The sequence below is a fragment of the Gopherus evgoodei genome, chromosome 1 (genome assembly GCF_007399415.2).
Source record: "Gopherus evgoodei ecotype Sinaloan lineage chromosome 1, rGopEvg1_v1.p, whole genome shotgun sequence".
NCBI lineage: Eukaryota > Metazoa > Chordata > Testudines > Testudinidae > Gopherus > Gopherus evgoodei.
Genome location: NC_044322.1, coordinates 45191260 through 45218122, shown reverse-complemented (window position 1 = coordinate 45218122; position 26863 = coordinate 45191260). Strand labels below are relative to the sequence as shown.

At 40.6% G+C, this 26863-nt stretch overlaps 1 protein-coding gene across 4 annotated transcripts in view; it reads right to left on the bottom strand.

Annotated features, from left to right (window-relative positions):
• Positions 1–26863, bottom strand: part of PDS5B (PDS5 cohesin associated factor B) — a 261481-nt gene that overhangs the window by 149742 nt on the left and 84876 nt on the right. For all 4 annotated transcript variants that reach the window (XM_030563149.1, XM_030563141.1, XM_030563158.1 and 1 more), the window contains one exon: positions 8120–8200. In XM_030563149.1, the coding sequence (XP_030419009.1) occupies positions 8120–8200 (81 nt within the window). The remainder of the gene's footprint in view (positions 1–8119; positions 8201–26863) is intronic.

Here is a 26863-nt window from a genome sequence, read left to right as displayed (position 1 = left end):
TCAGATTACACAGCTTTGTGTGGCTCAAAAGCCTCTCTCTCTCATCATGAACAGAAGTTGGTCCAATGAAAGATTATCTCACCCATCTTATCTCTCTAATGTATAAAGCTGTTAAATGGAAATTTAGACACAAACTCTTATGAACTCACAATGACATTGTATCTGCAAAGCTGCATTTTTGTACACTGCAGTTACAAAGCAAACACATTGACTTAGGTGGACATGACAGTAAATCTGTACTTTCAACTATAAAAGAAGATCTGATACAATTCTACATTAATATTAAATTAAAAGTAAACAAATTAAACATTGCATTACTTTTTAATCATTCTGTTATTTACTATGTACTGAAATATGTACTGTGGAGGAGAAAGGAAGGAAAATGATCATGCCTACCTCATTTTAGACCACAGAACTGTTTCTCAAACTCCTTTTTTAATCTGCCAAAGAACCCCATGCCCAAAGCGTGCAACAATGTTCATGCTACTCCAAAACCACCAAGTCCACTGATGGAGCACATTTAACTGGTGCTCACGGCTGTCTCTGTCTGGACTAGGGCACAGCATCAACCACAAAGCTTGCTACCCACTCTACCTGATGAATGTATATCGGATCAGAGCAAATATCAGGCACTAGATCTAAATTTTCAAAAGTATCCACTTTTAGGTACCCAACCTGAGAAATCTTGAGTCTGATTTTCATAAGTATCAAGCACCTACAACTCATCTGAAGTCAAGAGGAGCTCCAGGTGCTCAGCAACTCAGAAAATCAGGCACAATTGTTTTGAAATGGGCACCAAAAAGTTGAGGCACACAAAAATCGATGGCTACCTTTGAAAATTTGACAACAAGTACTGTGTCAAACAATTGATATTGTGCCGTGCAACAGGCAAGCCAGGATAGAAGAGACCCCTCTCCTTCCCAATAGTCAAAAGGAAGAGCACCCTATCAATAACCAACAGGCTGTATTAACCTGATAGGGAATCTCTTTTTGGATCCTTTAGAGAAACAGGCGTGATTTGAGGTGAGAGGAAGAAACACAAATCTTATGTTCTGCACCTTTTAGATAGGCAAAAATGAACTTGACTTCTTTGAAATAAAAAAAATGATTAACTTATTATGCCCTTTTCCTTTTGTCAAATTAATTTTTCCACCCTTGTGTTTCTAAAACAACATATCCTAGAAGTCTTTTGTGCATTAGCATGATCAATTTGCAAGGAAATGTACAGACCTTGGTAAAGCATTTGAACGATTAACTACAAAGCCAGCAGAGGGAGTTCACATGTTCAATGTGCTACTGTAACATGAATCAAGCCAATTAGGAAAAAAGGGGGCTTCTTTCATAAGGTGAGAAGTGTAAAAAGAAAAATGAGAAACTATTAACTAACCAGGAAAGGATGCACCATATTTATAAACCAAAAAACTGCGAGCTACCCAAAAAACACTAAGTCTGTGAACTGGCCTCATGAGGGGTTTCATTCCGCCGTCCTCCCTCTTTAAAAACAAACAAACAAAAAAAAAAAACCAAGCAGCTTCTACTGGAAGATGTACATTCCTGTTAAATAGTTGTATGTCCTCTATTGTGTTTCTTCATCTATCCTACCAAAGAAAATAGTTCTTTAATGCTATAGAATGTACTGAGTGTATCATTCCCCACTTGTGGGGTGTATTTTCAGAACAAGAGACCTGTGAATGCCAAGATTTTTCACCATGAGGGAGGATTTTCATTGCAGTAGCACCTTGAGGCCCCAGTCAGGATTCAAGTACCCTTTGTGCTAGATGCTATATCTACCACAAACAGCTTATAATCTTTGCATGTCACAAAGATAGGTGGCTACAAACAGCAAATTGGAAGGTTGTGGAGAGAGAATCAGTGGGACGTGGTAACAGTGAAATAATCACATTAAGTATAATAAGCAGCCACAGTACACCAACTGCTTAGCAGTGAGACTAGGTTTGCCACATTTCCAAAAAACAAAAATCAAATCAAGGTTCATTCTTGTCTTTCCTTCCTATCTTATCCATGTTAATTAACATGAATCGTGCAACCACGAATTATGGTGGAGTAGCAGCAACAACTGAGTTAAGCTTAAGACCAAGTTCTGCTTAAGCAAGGATGTTAAACTTTCAAAGTTATCTGCTTTATTAAAATCAATATGAATTGCTAGATGTCCTTTGCATAATTTTTACGTGCACCCTTAACAGCAACCTCTCCCATCTTAAGGTTGTAAAACATATTTAATATTATATCAGATGTAACGGTTTCTAGTTACCAGACTATGAGGTCAGAGTTTCAGAACCTTGTAAGTGTATGTTTGATGAAGTTGGAGTGCCTATTGCTTTTATCTGTCACAGCTGGAAGTAAATGCAGTGTGGTATTGAGAGCATTGAAGGCTACATGAAGGTGGTAACGAATACTGAATATTTCCCCTAAGTTTATCTCCATGCTCTTAAGGTTTAGGGTGGTTGAGGTATGCCCTTCTGCAACCTTAAATGTAATAAACAAAATCTGTGTTACTTATAGTAGAACTCACACTTTTCTTATGCTGGATCATTCTTCCTTCTCATCTCTTGTTTCTCTCCCTCATCATCCACCTCCTCTCTGAGGTCTTCCCTCTCTATTCAACTTTTAACTATTCTTTCCAATCCACTTATAGTTTTTCTTTGTCCTCTCAATCCTTCCTGTCTATTCCTTCCTCTTTAACTCCCTGTCCTCCCTTCTTTCCCATGTGACAAAATAGGTAGTTACAAACAGCAAATTGAAAGGTTGTAGTGTAAGACAGTGGTGTAAGAAATCTATTCATGCTCCTGTAGTCCGATCACTTTCTCCATACCTGTAACAAACAGTAGTACATTGCCTACTTTAAGTACTTTAGGCAGAGCAACAGAGGTGTAAAAAGATCAAACAGATATGGTAAGGACTGCATGAATACTGCTCTCAATTCTGTGGATCATGCCAGGAATTGAAAAAGCAGTTTAGAAATGGAGGAGAATGAAAAACATGCAGGTAACACTCCTTGTCAAGCCATAGGCTTCAACAACATAAGCACTAGGCCTAGGTAATACAGATAAAAAATAATAATATATCCAGAATAGGGCTGTCAAGCAATTAAAACAAAGTGACAGTGCAGTTAAACCAATTAATACCATTTATTTAAATATTTTTGGATGTTTTTGACATTTTCAAATATATTGATTTCAATTATAACCACAGAATACAAAGTTTACAGGGATCACTTTATATTTATTTTTATTACAAATATTTGCACTGTAAAAATAAGCAAAAGAAATAGTATTTTTCAATTCACCTAATACAAGTCCTGTAGTGCAATATCTACCATGAAAGTTGAACTTACACATACAGAATTATGTACAAAAAAACTACATTCAAAAATAAAACAATGTAAAATTTTAGATCCTGCAAGTCCACTCAGTCCTACTTCTTGTTCAGCCAATCACTCAGACAAACAAGTTTGTTCACATTTACAGGAGATAATGCTGACTGCTTCTTGTTCACAATGTCACCTGAAAGTAAGAACAGGTTTTCGCATAGCACGGGTGTAGCTAGCGTCACAAGATATTTACATGCCAGATGCGCGAAAGATTTATATGTCCCTTCATGCTTCAACCACCATTCTAGAGGACATGCGTCCATACTGATGACGGGTTCTGCTTAATAACAATCCAAAGCAGTGCAGACCGATGCATGTTCATTTTCATCATCTGAGTCAGATGCCACAAGCAGAAGGCTGATTTTCTTTTTTGGTGGTTTGGGTTCTGTAGTTTCCGCATTGGAGTGCTCTTTTAAGACTTCTGAAAGCATGCTCCACACCTCGTCCCTCTCAAATTTTCGAAGGCACTTCAGATTTTTAAACTGGAGTTTAAGTGCTGTAGCTATCTTTAAAAATCTCACGTTGGTATCTTTTGAGTTTTGTTAAATCTGCAGTGAAAGTGTTCTTAAGAAGAACATGTGCTGGGTCATCATCCACGACTGCTGTTATATGAAACGTAAGGCAGAATGTGGGCAAAACAAAGCAGGAGACATACAATTCTCCCCCAAGGTGTTCAGTCCCAAATTTAATTAACGCATTTATTTACTTACTTCCTGTGGCCGCCAAACTCCTCTCATCCGCTTCCCTCCTCTCTCTCCTCCCCCCTAGGGCGCCGCTCCCCGCTCCTCTGTCTACCTCCAGACGCTTTCCAAGAGGGAAGAGGGAGGAGCGGGAAGCCGCATGCTCAGAGGAGGAGGGGGAGAAGAGATGGGGCAGGGCAGGGATTTGGGGAAGGGGTTGGAATAGGACAGGGAAGGGCAGGGGAAGAGGTAGGGCCTGGGGTGGGGACTCATGGAAGGGCTGGAGTGAGGGCAGGGCCTGGGGTGGGGGAGTTTCAACACAAGTAATTCTAAAACTAAGTGTGTGTTTTGTCCTTTGAGTGAGGTGCATTATTGAGTGTATATATTTTATTAAAACTGCTCGGAAATGACTTAGTCGAAAAAAAGAACACTCATGGAAGAAAAAAAAAAGTTTTCCAAGACAAATGGGAGAATTTATTTCCACAGAGGTCAAAGATAAAATACAATGCCTTGTCAGCCAACAATTGCAGTTCCCAAGGAGCATAACGTGCGTCAGCACCACGACACGATGTGCTGTGAAAAATATCATGCATTCATCGGAAAAATCAGAGAGGAAAAAAAGTTCGGCAACTTAAAGCAGCATTTGCCAACCAAAGAAATTTCTTTTCAGAGACTAACAAAGATTCAGTAAGAGCAAGTTTTGTGGTAACTGAAATGATAGCTAAATCATTGCGACCTTTTACAGAAGACCTATTTGTAAAAGAATGTCTTGTGAAGCGAAATTATATCCTGACAGGAAGAAAGTTTTTGAAGGCATAAGCTTGTCTGCCAATACAGTTGCCTGCAGGATAACGGATTTAGCAGAAAATGTGCAAAAACAATTGAGTCAAACGGCGAAAGACTTTGAAGCATTTTCTATTGCTCTTGATGAGAGTATAGATGTATCAGATACCGCACAGTGTGCAGTGTTCATTGGAAGTATGGATTGCAATTTGAATATAACTGAAGAATTGCTAGACTTAATGCGACTGAAGGGTACCACAACGAGATGCAACATTTTTCAAGGACTGAAAGAGTGCATTGAAAAAGCTGTGCTGCCATGGAATAAACTCGTATCTTTGGCTATGGATAGTGTGCCATCAATGTGCTCTGAAAACGGTGTGGTTGGATTATTGAAGACCGAACTGAACAGCCCTGTGTAGTAAAAGTCTACAAATGAAGGAAGTTATGGATGTAGTTGTTAAAACTGTTAATTTTATACGTGCACGAGGGCTGAATCACAGAAACTTCACTTCTTTTCTAGCAAGTATAGACAGCGAATACAGGGAACTCCTGTATCACACTCAAGTTAGATGGCTGAGTCATGGAAATATTTTGAAGCATTTTTTTGTACTTAGAGAGGAGATTGATTCCTTCATGAAAATGAAAAACAAGGAGGTTCCACAGCTTGCTGATTCCACTTTTATCTGCAATCTTGCTTTTCTAACAGATGTAACCAACCACCTGAATGCACTGAACTTGAACCCTCAGGGTAGAAAACAGGTGATAACAGATGTATGACAGTGTTAAGTCATTTAAGCTTACTTGTGGGGGAAAACAGCTGACTGCTGGCAATTTGGTCCATTTCTCAACTCTGAACTCCTTAGGAAAAGTTGAACCCAAATCTTTGAAAGAATATGCAGATATCATTTCGAACTTACACAAACAGTTTGATGTGCGGTTTAAAGATTTCAAGGCACTTGAACCACATTTTCAACTTTTTCCCCACATCATTTGCCGTGGAAATTAATAATGTTGCAGAGGAAATGCAGGTGGAGTTAGTGGAGCTTCAGTGTGATACCATTTTGGAGCAGAAGTCTACAGATGTTGGAATTCCGAATTCTACAGATTTCTTTCACAAGAAACATTTCCCATGTTATTCTCTGCTTCTGCAAGGATAATGGCGATGTGCGCATGTGAGATTATATATGTATATATAAACAGTTTTTCTCTTCCATGAAGATTAACAAATCTGTGTTAAGGTCAAGGCCCACTGATGAACATTTGAAAGCAGTACAGGTTGGTTTTGTCTCAGGATGTCAAACCTAATATTGATGTTCTGGTTAGTTAAGTGGCCAAAAATGGAATGGACTGTCAAAATTAGCACAGACTTTTCGCATTACAGTTTTTTAAAAAGTCAATAAATAGACTTTTAAGAGATTATATAATATGCTATTAAAAGTCTATTTATTAACTTTTTTAAAACTATACTTCTGTATTGTCGTATGAAAAGGTTTCAGTGATGTGGCCCTCAGACCAATGTATTAGTCGTCATGTAGTCCTTGTGGTGATCTGAGTTTGAGATCGCTGGATTACCATATCTGGCACATAAATAACTTCCAATGCCAGCTACAAAAGTGCCATTGTAAATAAGAAGAGGGCAGCATTATCTCCTGTAAATGTAAACAAACGTATTTGTCTTAGCGATTGGCTGAACAAGATGTAGGACTGAGTGGATTTGTACATTCTACATTGTTTTGTTTTTGAGTGCAGTTAGGCAACCAAAAAAAAAAAATCTACATTTGTAAGCTGCACTTCATGACAAAGATTGCGCTACAGTATTTGTATGAGGTGAACTGAAAAATACTATTTCTTTTACTTATTTTTACAGTGTAAATATTTGTAATAAAAATAGGCATTTCAATTACAATACAGAATACAATATATATGAAAATGTAGAAAAACCATCTAAAATATACAATGAATTTCCACTGGTATTCTATTGTTTAAAAGAGCGATTAAAACTGTGATTAATTTTTTGAGTTAACCACATGAGTTAACTTCAATTAATCAACAGCCCTAATCCAGAACCAATTTTTTTTTTCGTAGCAGGAGCTTCCTGGAAGTATTCCACTGAAAGGCCAAAGAGACTGGTCTGGAGATGCAATTTGCATACACCTACATGCCAGTGGTTGAGGGTGCACAAATGAGCAACTGAGAAAGAAGATGTTCAGTCCTATTAGCAACTTGGTGCAGTACCACAATCTTCAGTCTTTGCAGAAATCAAGAGGGATCCAGGAAGTTTTCTAAGAGGAGCCTAAATTATCATCTGACTGTCTCAGATGAAGGGACAGTTCCATTTTAAATCATGATTATGGATCAGATTAGACCAGTGAAGAAATTATGCAAGAAGCTGCTATACTTGCTGATACTGACTACATACCAATGCTAGTTTGTTTAGATTTTAATTTTCCCCATATCTTATGTTAATTACTATCCCCTCTGTTTGACAGGGATAGTCCCTGACACCAGATCATTGTAAAAAACTCTCATTCCGCTCTCTCTCTCTCTCTCTCACACACACACAACTTCCTTTGATCTCCATTTTAGAACACTGAACCTAAAAGAAACACAGATCAACTCTCTAGTTACTCGTATGAGGTCCTGTCTACACCAACTTGCAAGTAAGTCCCACAGTATGATAGAACACCTCTCCAACAATGCAGCGTAATCTAATGGGCAAAACAGCAGACTAGAAGTCAGAGACCTTGGTTCCCAGCTCTGCAACTGACCTGCGGTGCCATCTTGGGCATGTTACTTCATTTCTCTGGGCCTCTATTATCCCTCCCACACTTTGTCATGTCTAGTTAGATTGTTAGCTTTTTGTGACGGCGATTGTCTCTCACTACGTATCAGTACAGAACCTAACTGAATGTGACTAACATGAACGGAATCTCTAGGTGCTATCCTAATACAAAATGATGATGATGATGATGATGATGATGATGATGATGGTAAAAGCACACTTCGGTTTTGCAACCGGGTCAGGAAATTGCAACAGTACCTCAAAATTGGTAATGGCTTTGGTAATTTCCAAACAATTGAGTATTAGATTTTAAGGACAATACGATATAGTATTTTTAATGCAGTAGATCTTCACCACCATATAACAGTTCCAAATTAATCGTAAAAACTACCTAACCTACAACAAAATAACTACCAATAAATTACTCTTTTAAAAGATTTTATTTTCACCAACGTGTTTAATGACTTGCAAATCTTGACTTACGTTAGTAATGTATGGTTCAATAGCTTGAGCTGTCCTCTTTAGTAAAGCCTTTGCCAAGTCATATGCTTGCTTGTTTAAATTCTGAAAAACATAAATAGCAAACTTTGATCCACACAATCTTAAAATATAGAATTTAAGAATCTTGAAATTAACATGTATTAATAAACAATAAACCCCCTTGAATCCCTCAGTAGTTAAAGGGATGCTGTCAGATCAAAGTTGATCCAAAATTTAGGTTTTGTAAAACACAGCTTGGAAACTTAAGGCACCTAATACACAGTGGTGAATGGGGCATTTTATCAGAGAAATTCAGAAGCATGAACAATCAATTCTCACAGAAACTAAAACTTAATATTTTTAAATTAAGTTTATTGCCCTTATGGTTGTGAAGATAACCTTCCAAATATGACTCAATGTAGATGGAATCAGTGCTGCCTGTCTTCCTGATCTGTAAACCAGTAGCCAAAGTGCCTGCATCTGCTGCTGTTCCTCACAGCTCTTTTGCTGCTTAGGGAAAGCTGTGTGCCACAGCATATGCTGGCACTGTAGTTAGTCATGTGAGTGAGACCCAAAAATGGAAGCTGGTGAGAGGCAGAACAGCAGGTACCTTCTACCCTTGCAGCCACCAGCCATCTATGTGGGAGGGGTATATACCAAAGAGATCACAGCCTCACTCTCCTACAGATGCACAGTCTGGATGACTAGAGAGAGAAAAACAAAACAAAAAATCTTTCTTCCCCTCTACAACCAGAAGAGGTTGGTGAATACAAATATTCCAAGAAGACTTTGACAGGGATCTTGACACATTTTCCTCTTCTGCGATCCAAAAGTTGGGTTTTGTTTCTCACTATGGTATTGCCCATAAAAACATCAATGGTGGGCTTCCCCTGCCTTTCCCACCACTTATTTCTTGTATCAATCTCTAACTAGTATGTAAATTTTTCAATCCCTGTTGCAAAACTAATTTTTCAATAATTTCAGGAGCAGCAAACCAATTAAAACATTCTCTTGCAGCATTTGCAACACCAAAATTGCAGTACTGTTTTAATGCAATGAAATTTTTTTTTAATTACCCTTTAAGGTTAAGCAAACATATGAAACTGAAAACTTCAACTGTAAAAAAAAAATCAAATGCTCAGTTCTGATAGTCTAGTGTTATTTGTAATTAAAAAATTGAATAATTTTTAACCTGAAAGAATATAAGATAATAATGCAATTGTTTTTATACTCCATTTAAAAGAAAAAAATAGTTGCAAAGTATCATCTGTATAGAAATCATAGAACCATTGGGTAAGAATGGACCGCAAAGGTCATCTAGTCTAAGCCCCTGCCAAGATATAGGATTTGTTGTTTCTCAACCATTCAAGACATAGCTATCCAGCCTCTTTTTGAAAACCTCTACTGAAGGAAATTCCATGATTTCCCTAGGTAGTTTGTGCAATATAGTAACATTGCAACATATGAAAGGATATTTTTCATTTTACTCTAAATGTTGTTTTCTAAATTAATCCTAAACATCATGCATTATCAGAAACAACAGGAACTTACTTGAAAATGGTTTGCTTAATTTCTGCCTTGCTATTTTAATGCACACAGGGAGAAATATATCCTTAAATTTGTAATATCACTCTACCCTTAAACTTTCCAACCCTAAAAATTAGCATACTTGACCAGAAGGTTCCAATCTCAGGGATGGGAGAAAAGACAGACATTTTTAGTTGTAATGGTACGAGAAACACACACCATTGGTAAGTAAAAATATTAAAACAGTCAACATAAAGGAAAAATCTGAAGACTATGAAAAAAATTTTTTTGTATTTTTTGAGTTACTGCCTACGTTCCCTTTAAGCTGTGTGGCCACGCAGCAGTCTATTAAGCATCTCTACCCCAGCCCTGGACCTACCACAGCAGTGAGAGTTGCCCCTCCTACAGTTCCAACCCAGTCCAGCCAGTACCGGGTTTATAATGGTGCCAGGCTCACAATCAACAGGGGTCCTGCCAACTTGGTGTTCCACCTTCACTTGCGCTATGTCCCAGCAGCCGCTGCACTGGCTCCACTCCTCTCTGGCCCCTCCCTGGCGCTCCTCTAGGCCCACAGGCGTCAGGTGTCACCCAACCTCCCTCCCCCCCACACTCCACTTGCTCCTGAGGGCTCCTCTCTCCACCCTTCACTGCTGCCTGCTAGTGACCCAGGGTGTCTATGGGGAGAGGAGAGGGGGAAACGGGGACACAGTAGCCACAGAAAGGAACCGACAGCTGCTGCTACGCTGCCAGTGATGGACAGTTCACTGCTTTGGGCTCCATGGGGAGCCCAAAGCCAAGGACCAATGCCAATGGTCCGGACCGCAGACAGACCTGCTGTGGCTGGGGGAGAGGAGCCCCTCCCCTGCCCCCAACCCAGCCTAGGCCAAGGGATAAGCGCCAATCCTGCGGCTCCAGCTGCAGAGCTGCCACAGCAAAGAGAGGCACCTCTCCCATCCCAGCCTAGGTGCTGCTGCAGGGAGAGAGAGCTGGGGGGAATCCTCTCTCCCCCTGCTGTAGCCATGGGGCAAACTGCACCCCAAGCTCCTCATCTCCAGCCCCACCTTGGAGCCCCCTCCCACACCCCAAACTTCTGCCCCAGCCCTGAGCCCCCTCCTACACTCCGAACCTCTCGGCTCCACCCCCAACACATTAATTTTCTTATGTGCACCAATATGGAGGTGATGTGTCTCACATCATCTCCATATTGGTGCACATAAAATTAATTCTGCACACGTGTGGGAAAAATTAGAGGGAACACTGGCCACTAAAAGTAAATAAAAATACTCATCCTGAACAACTATTCGGTGTTCTCATAGAACCTGATCATGGTAAAGACTTGAAACAATAACTGATCTACAACTATCTTCACTTTCTTTCCTTGAGAGAGAAGGGCATAAAACTGAGCCACATTTAGCACTTGAACCCAGTTAGCAAGGAGAAATATACTACATACAATGAACAAAATCAATCAATCACTGGAGACACAAAGTCATAGTTAACAAACAAAACCCAGAATGAGCAGATGAAGTCAAGATATGATGACTTAATATGCTCTTGAAGATTCTAAAACAATTAAAAAGAGTACAGTAACTCAATTCTCTTGTATTTAAAGGAGGACTTGAGTAATTTTAAAAAAAATCTTGATTTTTTTTAAAAAACCGCCCACTGTTGTCAAAGGGTTATCTCACTAATGTCACAATGAAAAGACAAGTCACTTCTCTAGAAACGTTCATTTAACAGTAATGGGGAGCAAACTTTAAACTATATTCAAGAATTGCAGGTCATACAATTTTCCACTTTCCAAAAACAAATTTATTAAAAAACTTGACAAGTATTTTTTGAAAGACATAATAACTTGCATTTTTTATATTTAATGGATGCGAGATATAAAGAAAGCCATTAACACACACAGAGACATGCAGTAATAATGGACAGCAAATTACATTATAGTTTGCAATATGATGTGGAAGCAATTACAAGTAAAAACAGTAGTAATACAAGACTGCGGGCAGCATACACAGAAACCTGACATCATGGAGCAAGTTACAGCTTCTGTCCAGTGAAAACAAACATAGAACACTGCGTTGAAGCTCTGGACACCTTTACCCAAAACGAACACCACAAAACAGAGGGAGTTCAGGAAAAAAGCAACAAAAATTAGAGTACTTGAGCAAATGACTCATGAGATGAAATAAAAACAGCTAAATATGTACAGTTTGACAAAGCAAGTGTTTAACAGGGCTGTGCTAACTGACTATGAACATTTGAAAGGTATAAAACAAGAGGAGAAATTATTTAGCGTGGTACAAGAAGGAACAGCTGTAAGTGACTGAAGGAAGTTAAGAAAGGAATGATAGTGAGATCATCAGGTTGTGGAAATAATGTCCCAAAAGGTGATGGAACTCCTACTACTTGAAGCATTTAAAACTAGACTTCACAAAGAGTAGTGCAAGTGTACTGTTGGGAGCATGCATGCTCTAGCAACAGGGCAGACTAACACTAATAAAGCCTTATGTTCTTAATTTCCATGATTTGATGCATGGTTATAATATTATGAAAGTTATTTTACAGAATAATTTAACACTCTAAAGTGGGTAATTATATCAATTTCTTCCCCATCTATAATGAAATGCAATAGAACTCTATAGTATGATCCTTTATGCACTACAGCAGAGATCGGCAACCTTTGGCCATACATTACAATGGTATTTACATGCCAGATGCGCTAAATATTTGTATGCCCCTTCATGCTTTGGCTACCATTCCAAAGGACATCCTTAAATTTGTGACTGAACTCCTTGAGCATAAAATCTTAAGAATCTTGCCATGTTCTTTTTCTGCAAGTGCTGAAAGAGAAAAACTGAAGCATGTCTTTACCACATAAAAGCACTGACTGATACAAGCCTGGTGGGAATGCTGTAGAATGGAGACAGTTCTCTCTGGAATTCTATAATTTAATATTAGTAGAAGATAAAATTGCACAAATCTTATTCACACACTATTTCACTAAAGAGAACCAATACCTTATAGTACACTAAGGACTAGCATTTGAAGGCATTGTTCATGTCACAGCTCTTAATTTCTCCCACAATTTTAGTAAAATTGTATCCACGAGAAATTTCTTCATAATCTATATGCTGCAAAACTAAGAAGAGATTTAATAATTCAAAAGCTAGTGCAAAGATTAGGAGGCATACTAAAAAGGCAGGAAAGCCACTAGATACCAAGAACATTGCTGACTCTGCCTGATCTGCATTTTTAAACATATTAGTGAGCTTTAGATTTTCAGGAATCAGCTTACTTTCAAAATCCCTGACAAATATATCCTGAGAACTGACATTTCTGAAAACTGAGCACTTAAAAAAAAAAAGTAGAATTTATTTTTTAATCAAGATGTGTATCTTATTGAGCAGCTATTTGCCAGCTTTATGACCATCGCTTGTCATGTCATGTTTAAATATGAACTGCGTTCTATGGGGGGCAGGGAAGAGGTTTACAATTTAGTGAGGCACCTAGCACGTTGTTGGGTGTTTTAAAAGATTATGTATAAATAAATTTGTTTTCACCTCTTCTCCACTACTTGGTCAGAAAAGACTGTATAGTTGCCCCTCTCAATGATGTCTCGGTCATACACACACAATTTTGTGCCACTTGTGGGTCCTCCTATCATTCTCTTTTTTCCCAAGATGAAAGAAATTAGCTCTACCCCATTTAAGAGGTTTGTGTTGTTTTCCTGTAAAAACAGCTTCGCTCCTGGATGGATGTTTGTACCAACTGACAAAATTACAGAACACAGCCAAATAGCTGCCTCTCACCCTGTACAGGTACTTAATCTTAAAATACCAATTAATGCTAAAATACTAACAAAGGATTAAATCTGAAGCTAACTGAGTAACGCAAACTATTTACAACAGACTAAACAACCAGAGTTTAAAACAGAAATAAAGGATCACTAAACTATTCTGACTCTAGCCTAAGGCTATGGTTGAAGGAACTGAGTGGCAGTTGGTTCACTATGCCTCTTTATGCCCTTGGGGGAGACGGAGATGGCCTGAGAGCATGTGCAGACCATCAGGAGACTGCTAGCAAGAAAAAAGTTCCGATCTCCAGTGCCAGGGAGCATATAATATCATGACTGGAAGACAGACAACCACACGAAGAACTAAACTGCAGAGAGAGTCAAAACAGGGCAATTAGCTCCCTTATTCTTTAGACTGAGGTACCAACTACCAAAAAAGCTTGCTTTAAAATGTGCCCCTGGACTAAAAATGAGACCAAACTTATTACAGACTTGCTATCTATGTGTACTTGTAATGGTTCTCACTCAGGGTTTGGTATGGAAGCATGGCCTAGCGGTCAAAGATGCAACTTGCGACCAGCAAGGAGGTTGTGGGGAGGGGAGCCTGGGCCCTCCCACTCCACTGACCTCTGACCCAGGGCCCTCTGGGCTACCAGTAGTCTGGCAACCAGGGCCACAAAGGCTGCCCTCCCTGGACCACTTCCTCTCTTCATCCCACCACCCAGGTCAGCTTAGTTCATGACTTCCCCTGCTGGAGAAATCCAAATCAAATAAACAGGGATTACCAGTGTCCACAGGCAAGGGGTACATCTCTGATAGTTTCTGAGGTGGGTCCTTCCTTTCCTCAGGCAGGGCCCTTTTTGGGCAGCTGTGTCAGAGACTCTAAGCTTCCCTGGGCTCTACGCTGCTGGAGCTGCGGGCTGCCAGTCTGCTCTCTTCCAGATCTGCCACCCAAATGAGCTGTTTAACTGTCTTAATTCCTCCATCAGATGGAGCATGTGCAGCAGATGTGGTGGGGCTAGCTGGGCCCAAAATAATCCCTTAACCCCTTGTTGTCCACTGTGGCGTTTGTACACTCCAAACCCTTACAAAAATACCTGGTATCTCCACATAGTCTTTTTTTGGGGGTGGGGGGGCGGAAGGGGGAGCAAGGCTGGAAAAGAAATGGACATGAACTACAGATTTTTTGATGGCTACCCTAACAGCACATGAGCTTCCCCTGAACTAATTAGAGCACATGATCCATGGTCTCAATGATCCCAAAAGCCCTTGAAAGCTTTTTAACTTATCAGGTGGGAAGGATGCTACAGGAACCACATAATTATGTATTATTTCCACTCAAAGTGTATTCCAACAGGGACTGACAGGAGCAGGACAAACTGAAGTGAAAATATTGTGAAACTGATTGCTCAAATAGTGTCAACTGACCACTTATTATTTTACTGTGGTCAAATATCCCTGATGTAAGCACTAGCCTTCCTTTTTGATTGCATCATGATGCCACTGTTAACAAGGCTACTTAAATGTCTTTATCACAGACTTTACTACACACTAATGTCACCTGTTGGGAAAAAGGTGAACTAACTGAAAGTTGAGTATCTCAATTGGCTAGAATCTTCTGGAACAAACACTGTATGTACATATAATCTTTATTTGTATACCGAGCCATCAATTTACATCTTGGTTCACAAAGCACATTACACAAGTTAAAAGACATGATCCCTGCCCCTCGGAGCTTACAAAACTGGCAAAACATACAGAAATTAACACAGAAGGAAGCTAGAGAAAGGAGATGAGGGTTCAGTCATTAAACCTTCTCCCACAACACAAAGGGAACAGATGCACAGCTATTAAACCTCTCCCTTAAACAAAAGTATCACAGCTGTTCACCCCTCAACACTTCCCATTCTCAAACAACCCACATTAAATGCATATAAATAAGCTTCCACTCCTCCCCTCAACAAAAATTCTGTTCATAACCCCCACCTATCCCCAGTGAAACCTTGCTGATATGAAATGTTCTATGCTAATGAGTGGGGTGACATCAAATGTCTGCAGAAGTCCTCCCCTTCATGCTCCATTTCCCCTTCTGCTGCTGAGTCCATTTTTCTGAATTACAATACCTCAGCTAAATAACTTGGTTTTTTTAATTAGACATAAGTATCTAAGCCTAAGCCTAACCCTAATGGAGATCATAAATTCTTTACTTTTTTTGGTCACTCTTGTTACTGTTCTGATAAATTAGTGGTTTAAAATATTTGACCATTTGTGACATTATTTGACTGGCCAATTGACTAATTATTTTTGGATCCTAACATATTCCCTCTCCCTCTGAGAAATCTAAAGGCGCAACATAGGTCTTCTGTGAGATGGGTCCAAGCTCTCTCTCTAGAAAGTTATAGGTGAGGCCTATTCTAAAATAGCTCTTCTAACTCATTTTGATGCTGGAGAAGCTACAGAGGTGCAGAAGACACCTCAATTTTGTCTTAATTTTTAAATAGCCTATCTGTAGCTCTATTGGAGAGACAAAGCTCTCTAGGATAGCAACCAACCTATTCTTCACTGGCAAGACAAATTAGTACTGACCTTCAGATAAAAACATTCTACATGGAGCCAGCCAAACATCTGGAGTCTTCTCTCCTTATGTGGGCATTCCCCCTTACTTCCTCTGACCGCTTGAAATACTGAACATAAATACCAAAGCTTTTTTTTATTTTTATAATTATTTTAAGAAATATTTTTGCTGTCTCAATTTTCATTTCCCCCTTTATTTGCTCCTCCTTAGGATGAACTACCTGGCGTTTTAACACAGTTGAAAACACTTAGGGAGAAATAACCTGCTAAATGATCAGGGGCAAATTCAGAAACTTCTTTTTGCAAACAAACAGAGGGCAAGCATTGATTTCTCTTTTTAATAAAATTGGATTTCTTTACTTTTGGGTGTTTAGAGAGAGAGATGTAAATAACTAAAATTAACTCTCTTACTGCCCACCTGGATCAAATATTCTTCCAAATAAAATAGTCTGGTTTTCATTTTGGCTTTTTAGTTTCTAACTTTTGGAAGGGGCTGGAATTTTACTCTGATAATCAAGGATAGGGTCACTGCCCAACAGCAACACCTCAGTGGAAGAGAGGGATAGCTCAGTGGTTTGAGCACTGGCCTGCTAAACCCAAGGCTGAGAGTTCAATGCTTGGAGGGGGCCATTTAGGGATTTGGGGATTGGTCCTGCTTTAAGCAGGGGGTAGGACTTAGCTGATTTCCTGAAGTCCCTTCCAAACCTAATAATCTATGATTCTTATTGTTACAAAGCACTAAGTTAAAATATTCCATAATCCTGTTTTACTACAGACATTTTAAGAGAATGCCTGATTTAAAAAAAAATCTTGATAAGATGCCTCCAAGGGAAGAGCTAATTATGAGTAAACTCCTGACTAAGAGCCAATTTAGGAATTTAAATAAATTGCGAACATTGCTGTCTTTTTGGAAGTAAATGTGCTTATGCTTTACAATATGGGATCCCAGTAATCACCGTTATTGCTGATGGAGACAGAATAATCTGGCAAGTGCTTGAGGAAATGAAGATATGATTGTTTAGGTTCTGCCCCTGCTCAGTCTGGCTAAAGACAAATATTACCTACAGGTAGGAATGGAAAACTCAGATGAGATTGAGAAAAGGGATTTTTTTATTATGCTTTTGCACTGCAGTGCCAGAAATGGGGCAGACCCGGTTTATGTTCTGGCTCCCATACAACAGAACCATCCTCTGAATTCCAACTGTACAATCATTCTAACTGATTGTGTCAGAGCAAGATAAAACAGATTAAATTTTAGATTCCAAGCTGAGTTTTCAGTACTAGTAGTTTAAAAATGTTACTTACCCCAAAACTTTTATTTATTATGATAATGTCTGTGAAGGAGTGTACTACCCTTTAACAGTTAACCGGGAGCTCAGACCCTGGATATAATTAGACTCCCTGCTCCCTTTAAGACCGCCTTATTTAAACAGTAAGAGGTAGCTGGCTGGGTGTACGGATGGAGCCAGCTAGCATGAGGCAGTCATCTCTGATCAGCTACCTGAAGGCTGGCCTGACCAAAGAATTTTGTTTCGAATTCTTAAGTTTTGGAGTTCTGAATATGGGCTTTGAGGTAAGGGTCTGTTGTGATATCAGAGTCTACAAATTTACTCTAATTCTAAAAACTGTAAAAAGTGAAAGTTAGTTCATAAACTGTCACAATGATCTGTTATATAAAATTGTTTAAGAACGGATGTAAGAAGGAGACTGACAATTAATTTAAATAGAAAAGATTTTACTGATACCACTCATGGACTGTGTTAAAATTATGACTGATAACCAAGAGAAGCAGAGGACCATAAATCAATGAACCAAAATTGGTGTGATGGAAATTAGGCCTATTGAGATATGTTTACACTGAAATTAAACACCGGAGGCTGGCCTGTCTCAGCTGACTCAGGCTCACTAGGCTCAGGCCACAGGTGTGTTTAACTGCAGTTTAGACATTCAGGCTTGGGCTGGAGCCCAAGCTCTGGGACACCACAAGAAGGGAGGATCCTAGAGCCTGGGCTCCAGCCAAAACCCAAACATCTGCCCTGCAAGTAAACTCCCCCATAGCCCAAACTCCGTGAGCCCTAGTCAGTTGATATGGGTCAGTCACGGGTGTTTAACTGATGTGCAGATATACCCTCAGTGAACAATTAGAGGACTATTCCACTCAACATTCCTTTTTTGGGTTCTTAATAGAAAAAGCAGCAGTTTGCCAACAACTGCTGCAACAAGCTTCAGCATTATGGTTAGAGGCCTGTGTGGATACAAAACTTTTATCTGTGGATATGAATATCCACGCAGCTGCAAGGAACTACAATGGCGAAAGCAGCAGCATGTTGGGCCACCACTCGTGGGAGCCAGTGCCCTACACTGGCAGCTTCTCCAGCGTGGCTGTACCACCCACTGGGGAAGGCACCAGGTCACCAGCAGCTGTCCCTGGTAGCACGGCTGTGCGAAACGGGATGAGATGCACACCATTGCAAAGAAGGGACTCTAGTTCTAATCCCAAGAGATGTCCTTACCAGAGCGGACCAGAGAGAAGAATCCCTCCATAAGCTAAATCCTGAACACTAATCGATATGTTTTAGAGCAGCAGCCGTGTCAGTCTGTATCCGCAAAAAGAAAAGGAGTACTTGTGGCCTTAGAGACTAACAAACATGAAACAATGGGTGTTACCATACACACTCTAACTAAAATGATCAGTTAAGGTGAGCTATTATCAGCGGGTGAGAAAAAAACTTTTTGTAGTGGTAATCAAAACGGTCCATTTGCAGCAGTTGACAAGAAGGTGTGAGGAACATATACATTGGCCAAACTGGACAGTCGCCACGTAAAAGCATAAATAGACACAAATCAGACATCAAGAATTATAACATTCAAAAACCAGTCGGAGAACAGTCTCGTTAGAGTGTGTATGGTAACACCCATTGTTTCATGTTCTCTGTGGATATATCTATCTTCCTACTGTATTTTCCACTGCATGCATCCGATGAAGTGGGAAGTAGCCCACAAAAGCTCATGCTCAAATAAATGTTAGTCTCTAAGGCGCCACAAGTACTTCTGTTCTTTTTGTGAATACAGACTAACACGGCTGCTACTCTGAAACATATCTTTTAGAAAGACAACCAGTCTTGATTTTAAATTTGCCAGTAATCGAGAATCCATGACCACCCTTTGTAAACTGTCTCAATGGTTAATTAATCTCACTGTTAAAAATGTATGCCTTATTTCTAGGGCTGTTGATTAATTGCAGCTAACTCACGTGATTAACTCAAAAAAATTAATTGCAATTAATTGCAGTTTTAATCACACTGTTAAACAGAATACCACCTGAAATGTATTAAATATTTTTGCATGCTTTTCTACATTTTCACATCTATTGATTTCAATTACAACATAGAATACAAAGTGTACAGTGCTAACTATTTTTTAATATTTGCACTGTAAAAATGATAAGCAAAAGAAATAGTATTTTTCAGTTTACCTAAAACAAGTCCTGTAATGCAATCTCTTTATCATGAAAGTGCAATTTAAAAATGTAGATTTTTTTGTTGTTACATAACTACACTCAAAAACAAAACAACGTAAAACCTTAGAGCCTACAAGTCCACTCAGTCCTATTTCTTGTTCAGCCAATCACTCAGACGAACAAGTTTGTTTACATTTGCAGGAGATAATGCTGACCGCTTCTTGTTCACAATGTCACCTGAAAGTGAGAACAGATGTTTGCATGTTGTAAACATGCACTGTTGTAGTTGGCATCAAAATATTAACATGCCAGATGCACTAAAGATTCATATGTCCCTTCATGCTTCAACCACCATTCCAGAGGACATGCATCCATGCTGATGACAGGTTCTATTCGATAATATCCAAAGCACTGCAGACCAATGTATGTCCATTTTCATCAGCTGAGTCAGATGCCACCAGCAGAAGGTTGATTTTCTTGTTTGGTGATTTGAATATAGAATATACAGAATATCAGGGTTCAAAGGGACCTCAGGAGGTCATCTAGTCCAACCCCCTGCTCAAAGCAGGACCAATTCCCAACTAAATCATCCCAGTCAGGGCTTTGTCAAGCCTGGCCTTAAAAACCTCTAAGGAAGAAGATTCCACTGCCTCCCTAGGTAACTCATTCCAGTGCTTCACCATTCTCCTAGTGAAAAAGTTTTTCCTAATATCCAACCTAAACCTCCCCCATTGTAACTTGAGACCATTACTCCTTGTTCTGTCATCGGGTACCACTGAGAACAGTCTAGATCCATCCTCTTTGAAACCTCCTTTCAGGTAGTTGAAAGCAACAGTTTTTAATCCTGTCAGTCTCTGGCTGAGGACCTTATAGTTTCTTTGCCAAAATCCACATGGCTAGGTGGCCAGGTGGGAAGGAAGGGGTGTGCAACATGGTCCTAGTGCCCACAGAGGGGTGTTTCCATCGCACAGTTCTTGGGGTGCTGGGAGAGGGTTACCCCCAGCTAGGCCCACTTTTCCCTAGTGCAGCAGAGTCTGTTTGCACTATTGTTCGCAGCTGCTGTGCCTGCTTTTAAGCTAAGCTGAGCAAGTAAATTCTGGATGTCACTGAGACACTGATGCTTGAGACAAACTCCACTGTGCCATTTTACAGGGTCAGTTTCTCAGAGGAAAACAGCCCTAATATGGTGGTGTGTGAATCTTCCTGACCTGGTGTTTCTTTCAGGTTTAAATTTTAGTTCTGCAAATATACTGCTAATGGTTATTAGTAGACATGAGCAGTAATAAGCATCTGTCTTGCAAAAAAATTAATTTTTTTAAAAAAATCTATTCTGTAGAAGAACAAAAATGAGAAATTTCTTATCTGAGAATTTTCTCTTTTATGCAGCTTCTCTCCAAATTAATTACTAATAAGTTAATGCCCCCCACTCTGTGGAATTGGGAGTACTGTTGCTGCGGGATCTCAGACCAAGCTCCACCCTTCAGTTTAGGCCACCAGAAAAGTTTTTCACAGCAGTAGAAACACTCCAACTTATTAACATTAAGACAATGTGATATAATGTATTAAACATATATTGATTTAAATTAATCTTAAGTCTCACTCTAGAGAAAAATTTCAAATTTATATTCTCGTTATTTACCAGACTATCAGCGAGGGCTGAATTTGGAGAGAAGCTACTGACAGAAACTTATCAGGTAAGAAATTTCTGAATCTGTTGCACAGTTTCTATACTCATTCAATACTCATGGGAAGTAACTAGACGTGAATCCCAGAAGTAGGAGTGGAAAGGATAAGCAGAGTTTAATTATTATAGTAGAATAATAGGCAGGAACAGAAATTCCCCCTACATAAAGCAAGAACTTTTTAAACTTACAAGTTTAAACTGCAGAGAGATGGCAACTTACTTTGCAAATCTTCTTCTAATGAGGCTCATACACTTTTCCCCCCAAGTGCCTCCTGGGCCTTCTGTGAATATTTTCCCCATATGCCTAGCATGCCAACTCGTGCCAGATTTTTACATTTTGCCTGCAGCAACTTGGAGACCCTGAGGCCTCGGCAGGTTGGATACAATAAGATGAACAGAGTACAGTTGGCATATGTACTCAATAAGCTTAAGATGTATCTTCGGAGGTCTAGGAATGCCAATTAATCCCACAACCTTCCAAGGGTTAGAAAAAACTGACGGGAGAATTATTTCCCAAGAACAGTGAAAAAAGAAACTTTGCTTGAACAGAAAGATTTCTGGTGCTAGAAGAATAAGCTTTTCCTCATGATAAAAGCAGTGTAGTTCTTGCATGAACTAATTCCAAAACTTGCCTTTCAGAGATCATGGCAAATAGAAAGGCCAGCCACAGGGTCATGTAAAAATCAGTCATTCTGATTACATTTCAGACTTGGAGAACAGAGAATACAATGTGCCTGTCTACAAAATACCAGTATGTTTGGTAACCACTTTTCTAAGATACTTGTTTGCTGGACTCCAAACAAATCTTCTGGAGAAACTAGCATAGGTGAAATCACCAGAAAAAATAGCTACTGAACTGTATAGTAACTGGATGTTCTTAGACGTTTTGTGCATACATACACTTACAGTGGAGTTTATAGGTGCCCAATTCATTCAAGTTAGACTTTTGCCAGCAGTACCACTAGGTGGCAGATGCAACTCTGCCCTCTTTGTGAAAAGGGGCATGGCTACTTCCCTCTCTACTGCTTCACTCTGAAATCTAATACACAAAGTAGCAGGAAAAGTGGGAGGATGGTAGAATGTATATGTGCATAATACATCTAAAACACAATTACGTAGTTAAATAACCATTTTTTCCCCCATTGAGTGATTGTGCACATTTACATTTCACTGTAGGTAACTCCCCAGCAGTCGGCTTACAAGTGACTTCTGATTACTTAAAAAGAGACTGCAGCATTGACATGCCAAAATTGACATCATCCCAGGAAGTATGAGTGATAGCATAGCATCTGACAACCATTTTGCTGGCTTGCAACCATCCACTATAAGTATATTACTCAAGAGAGCTGATGAAGTGGTATGAGCCCTAGTAGAATGGACCATTATTTTCAGAGGAGAAACCTCTTCTAGATTATAGCAGATTTTGATACAGTCAGAAATCCAGTGAAATATATGCTGACTGCCCTTTATCCTTTCAGCAAAGGGTACAAAAGTCTAGCATACAATCTGAAAATTTTCATGTGGTTCAGGTAAGAGGAGAGAGCCTTCCGAATGTCCAAATTTTGAAGCCTCTACATCTTTGCTAGACTGAGGTTTCAGAAATAATATTTGGAGATGAAAGGTCTGATTAAGGTAAAATGCAGATACAACCTTCAGCATACACTATGGGAAACCAGGTCTTTGTTAAATGTCATAAAAGGGGGTCAGCTTATGGTGCCTGCAGCTCCATCACCCTTCTCGCTGAAGTAATCGCACATGAAACAGAGTTTTTATTTACAGCAACGATAGGGAAATTATTGCTAAAGGCTCGAAGGCAGAATCAATTAAACCAGACAATACTTCAGATCCTTGAGGATATGTATGAAAGACCATTTAAAAATCTATATCCAAGTTATCTGAAAAACTGAAAACACATGTATGGTAGATGTAGCTTCCAATTCTAAAATGCATGTTCCTAGAACTCAGCACTGGGCTCAGTACCAGAGTCCAGATCGAGTGCTGTCCAATGAGGTGGCCAATCCCTTATCTCAGAGGACATAGAATAGGAGTACCTTGAGTGGGGTCCCAGGATTGTAGGAAACCCCACCAGGTTCCAAAAGGGCTGCTGCATTGGCATAGGCCCAGCGACCACTAAGCCAAGCACTCGATGGCACTCCAGTGCCTGAATCAATGGCAAGGTAGGGATGACTGCAGGAGTGGTAGGACTGATTCCTCAGAGGAGGAGCCTGTCTGGTGACCACGAAAAAGTAATTCCCACCAATGCCACATGTTGGTGCAGAGGCGTGGAAGCCTGCGTCAGGGCCAACATGGTTGGTTTCCCCTTAGACAGTACCACAGAGCCCAGTACAGGACAGTAACTGGTGGCCACACATTCTCTCCTGCCTGCTGGCACCAATAACATTAACTCCTGTACTGAGAGCGACACCAGTACTGACAGTGATAGCAGGTCCCAGGCAGCAGCAATGCCTCTGGTGCGGACAGTACCCCAATAGCGCTGGTATCACACTGTCCCTCAGGCTAAGTTCCCTCTAAGCTGCATTGCCACACAGTCGCACAGCAATCTATTAAGTGTCGAGCAAACACACAGGGCTGCAGCAGGGAGAAGCACCACTCCCCCGAGCCAGGACCTGCCGCGGCGGGGAGAGGAACCCCTCCCCCAAACCCCAACCCAGCCCCGGCCTGCTAGGCCAAGAGAGAGTCGCCTATCCTGTGGCCCCAACCCAGCCCTGGAGCTGCCATGGAGAAAAGAGATGTGTCTCCCCTCCAGCCCAGATGCTGCTGCAGGGAGAGAGAGCGGGGGGGGGGGAATTCTCTCTCCCTGCTGTAGCCCTGAAGCAGCCTGCACCCCAAACCCCTCATTCCCCAGACCCACCCTAGAGCCCCTCAAACTTGGGTCCACCTCGGAGCCTGCACCTCCACCAGGAGTCCTCGCCCCCACGCACTCCAACCTTCTGCCCCAGCCCTGAACCCCCTCCCACACTCTGAACCCCTCGGCCCCTCCCCTGCCACATTAATTTTGTTATGTGCACCAATATGGAGGTGATGTGTCATACATCACCTCCATATTTGTGCTCATAACAAAATTCATTCCACACATGCGTGAGAAAAATTAGAGGGAACACTGCCCTCCAGTGCCAAAGATTCAGCCAGTGTCTCAACAGTGTCTGCATAGGGACTGGGGGTCAACAACATCAGCTGCTGCGATGCTGGGGCAGAGAAATGGCCTAACTTAGGTTGCACTCCTCTCTACTCCACTGGCCAGGCCTTCTTCTTCTTGGCCAGCTGTTTCTTATGCCTCTTTCCTCAGCACTGGGGATGGTGAACGGTGCCATGACTCTCGCCCGGTGGGGGCAGTGCGCCTCACAAATGCCAAGGTGCTTGGTGCCAAGTCCAACCAGCTCATCTCAGAGGAAGTTCTCAGTGCCGCTTCCATAAGCATCATCTTCAACCTGGCCTCCCAGGCCTCCTTCGTATGGGGTTTAAAGTCTCTGCAAATCTGACAATAATCCCGGATGTAAGTCTCATCCAAGCACTTCAGGCAACTAGAGTGCAGGTCACTCAGGGGCACAGCACTGTTGCAGAAGACACAGGGCTTGAAGCCCAGTCACTGAGGCATGCCTCAGTACTGGGTATGGAAAAAACTCCGCTAACGAATAGAGAAAAACAAACTATACTAATGAAGACTAACTAACTATACACAACTATCAGAAAAATAAAGACCACAGAGAAAGCTTACCGTAGCAAGGAGAACAGTTTTAGAGACCATCATGGGCAGTAAAAAGGAACTGAGGGGGCACCGGGTGGGCTGGGCCCTTTATATCAGTGCTATAAGCATGTGGCACCAGAGGGTGCCTGAGTTGCTCTGATGGATTCCGCTGAGGGGGAGATTTCCGGCAATTGTGCTCAAGGCGCCCACGCAACTACGGTGGAGTAGGCATGTACAAGCACTCAAAGAAAAACTTTAAGACAGAAATCACCATCTCTTTGTCCTTGTGGGGAATGAGGTATAAATAAGACATTTGTCTCTTACAAGGCCCTTGCCTAAACAAATTAGGTAACTTTTGTGCCTATTGGGGACAGAAAAAGCAGCAATGAATGTGGCACACTGCTCACATCAAGGGAATTTCTACAAGCAAAAAAACCTTCAAACAACTATTAACTAACTAAACTATAACTATACTAAAGTGACCTATAACTATATACAAAGCAGAAACCAGTTTCTAAGCTATCTGAAGTTCAAGAGCAACAGGGAGCTCCAATTCCTGCCATGGGCAGAAAGAAAGAATTGAAACGGAGCAGATGGCCATGCCTGTTTTATTCTGTTAGCTCTGTGCAGAAGGAGCGCATAGGCACATGCACTGCCTAGTGGTACTACTGGCAAGTCTTCAGCAAGAGAGTATTGAGTACATACACCTATAGTAGAATGTATACATGCACAACCACCTGAAGGAGAATTTTGGATTATATTTGCATTACAATTACATCTAGAGGTTACAGCCCCATTGTGATGAGCTCTGCACAAACACAGAAGCAGTCCCTGCCCTATAGAGCATTCTGTCTCCTCCTGAACTGTAATGTAGATAAATTAATGAAATATCCAAGTTATGTCTGGATACTACACTTTATTGGACATTAATCTAGAATCCATGCTCAACTACACTTTTCTTCCAATACCCAAACTTATAACTGTACGTGTTCCAAAACCGAATGAAAAGGTCCCTGCTTCTGGAGATCTGGTGTTTTGTGTAGATATAGTGTGGGGTCATTGGCTATCTAGCAAGTCCAAAGTGCCTTCAGGTCCAGTGGAAGACTATGAAGAGGACTTGAACTCTCCTTTTTCTCTATCTTTTACATGAACTGTCTTGAAGGTAGCAGGTTGTTGGTCTATCCAGTACACTGTTTCCCATTGTCATAAAAAAAGTTCTAATCTCTGGTTACTCCCTGGTTTTGGAAAGGATATAAACACTCATGCCTCAATCGTAAGTCAAACTCAAATGGTAGATGACTTCCTTTGAATACCATAATTGCTCATTATGTGGCTTCCTGCACCTTCTACTGATGCAGCTGATACTGGTCTGGGGAAAAAAAAAACACTACCTCCCTACTAGAGATGTCAAAATGAATTAAAAGAATGCATTTTATGAGATTTCGGAAATCAACCCTACATCAACAGTAAACAAGGGTCTAGAATGAAAGTTAGATTGATTTTCGGCTTCTTGTTCTGAAAACACTACCTAATATTGCATTGCATCAAATGCATGGTTCTAGGTCCTCACCAGGAATTTCTGAAGGTGCACTGAGAAACCCACTCAAGGGATGAAACTAATGCATGGCACAAGCAATCATAGTCATTGGAGATAACTGACTATCCCTCAGGAAAAAAAATGATGCAATCAAGTTTGGATCTCCGCAAATCTTACCATTAGGGCAATAATTATGTCTGTTTTGACCTCTGGGTGAGCAATTCTCTCCATTGAGATAAAATGATGTTCTTTATTTTGAAGACTTGGTGGCTCTGAATCCTTTCCAGCTGTTGTCCACTTATGAACGGGTCTGTTTCAATGAACAGGGTACTGATTAGCATGCTGTCTATAAATGGGTATAGAGTGCATAACATGCAACTTGTGCCTTGCTGTGACTACCACAAGTCACCTACGACTCTGGGTGCAGGGGGTGAATCAGAAAGGGAGACTCTTGTACAGG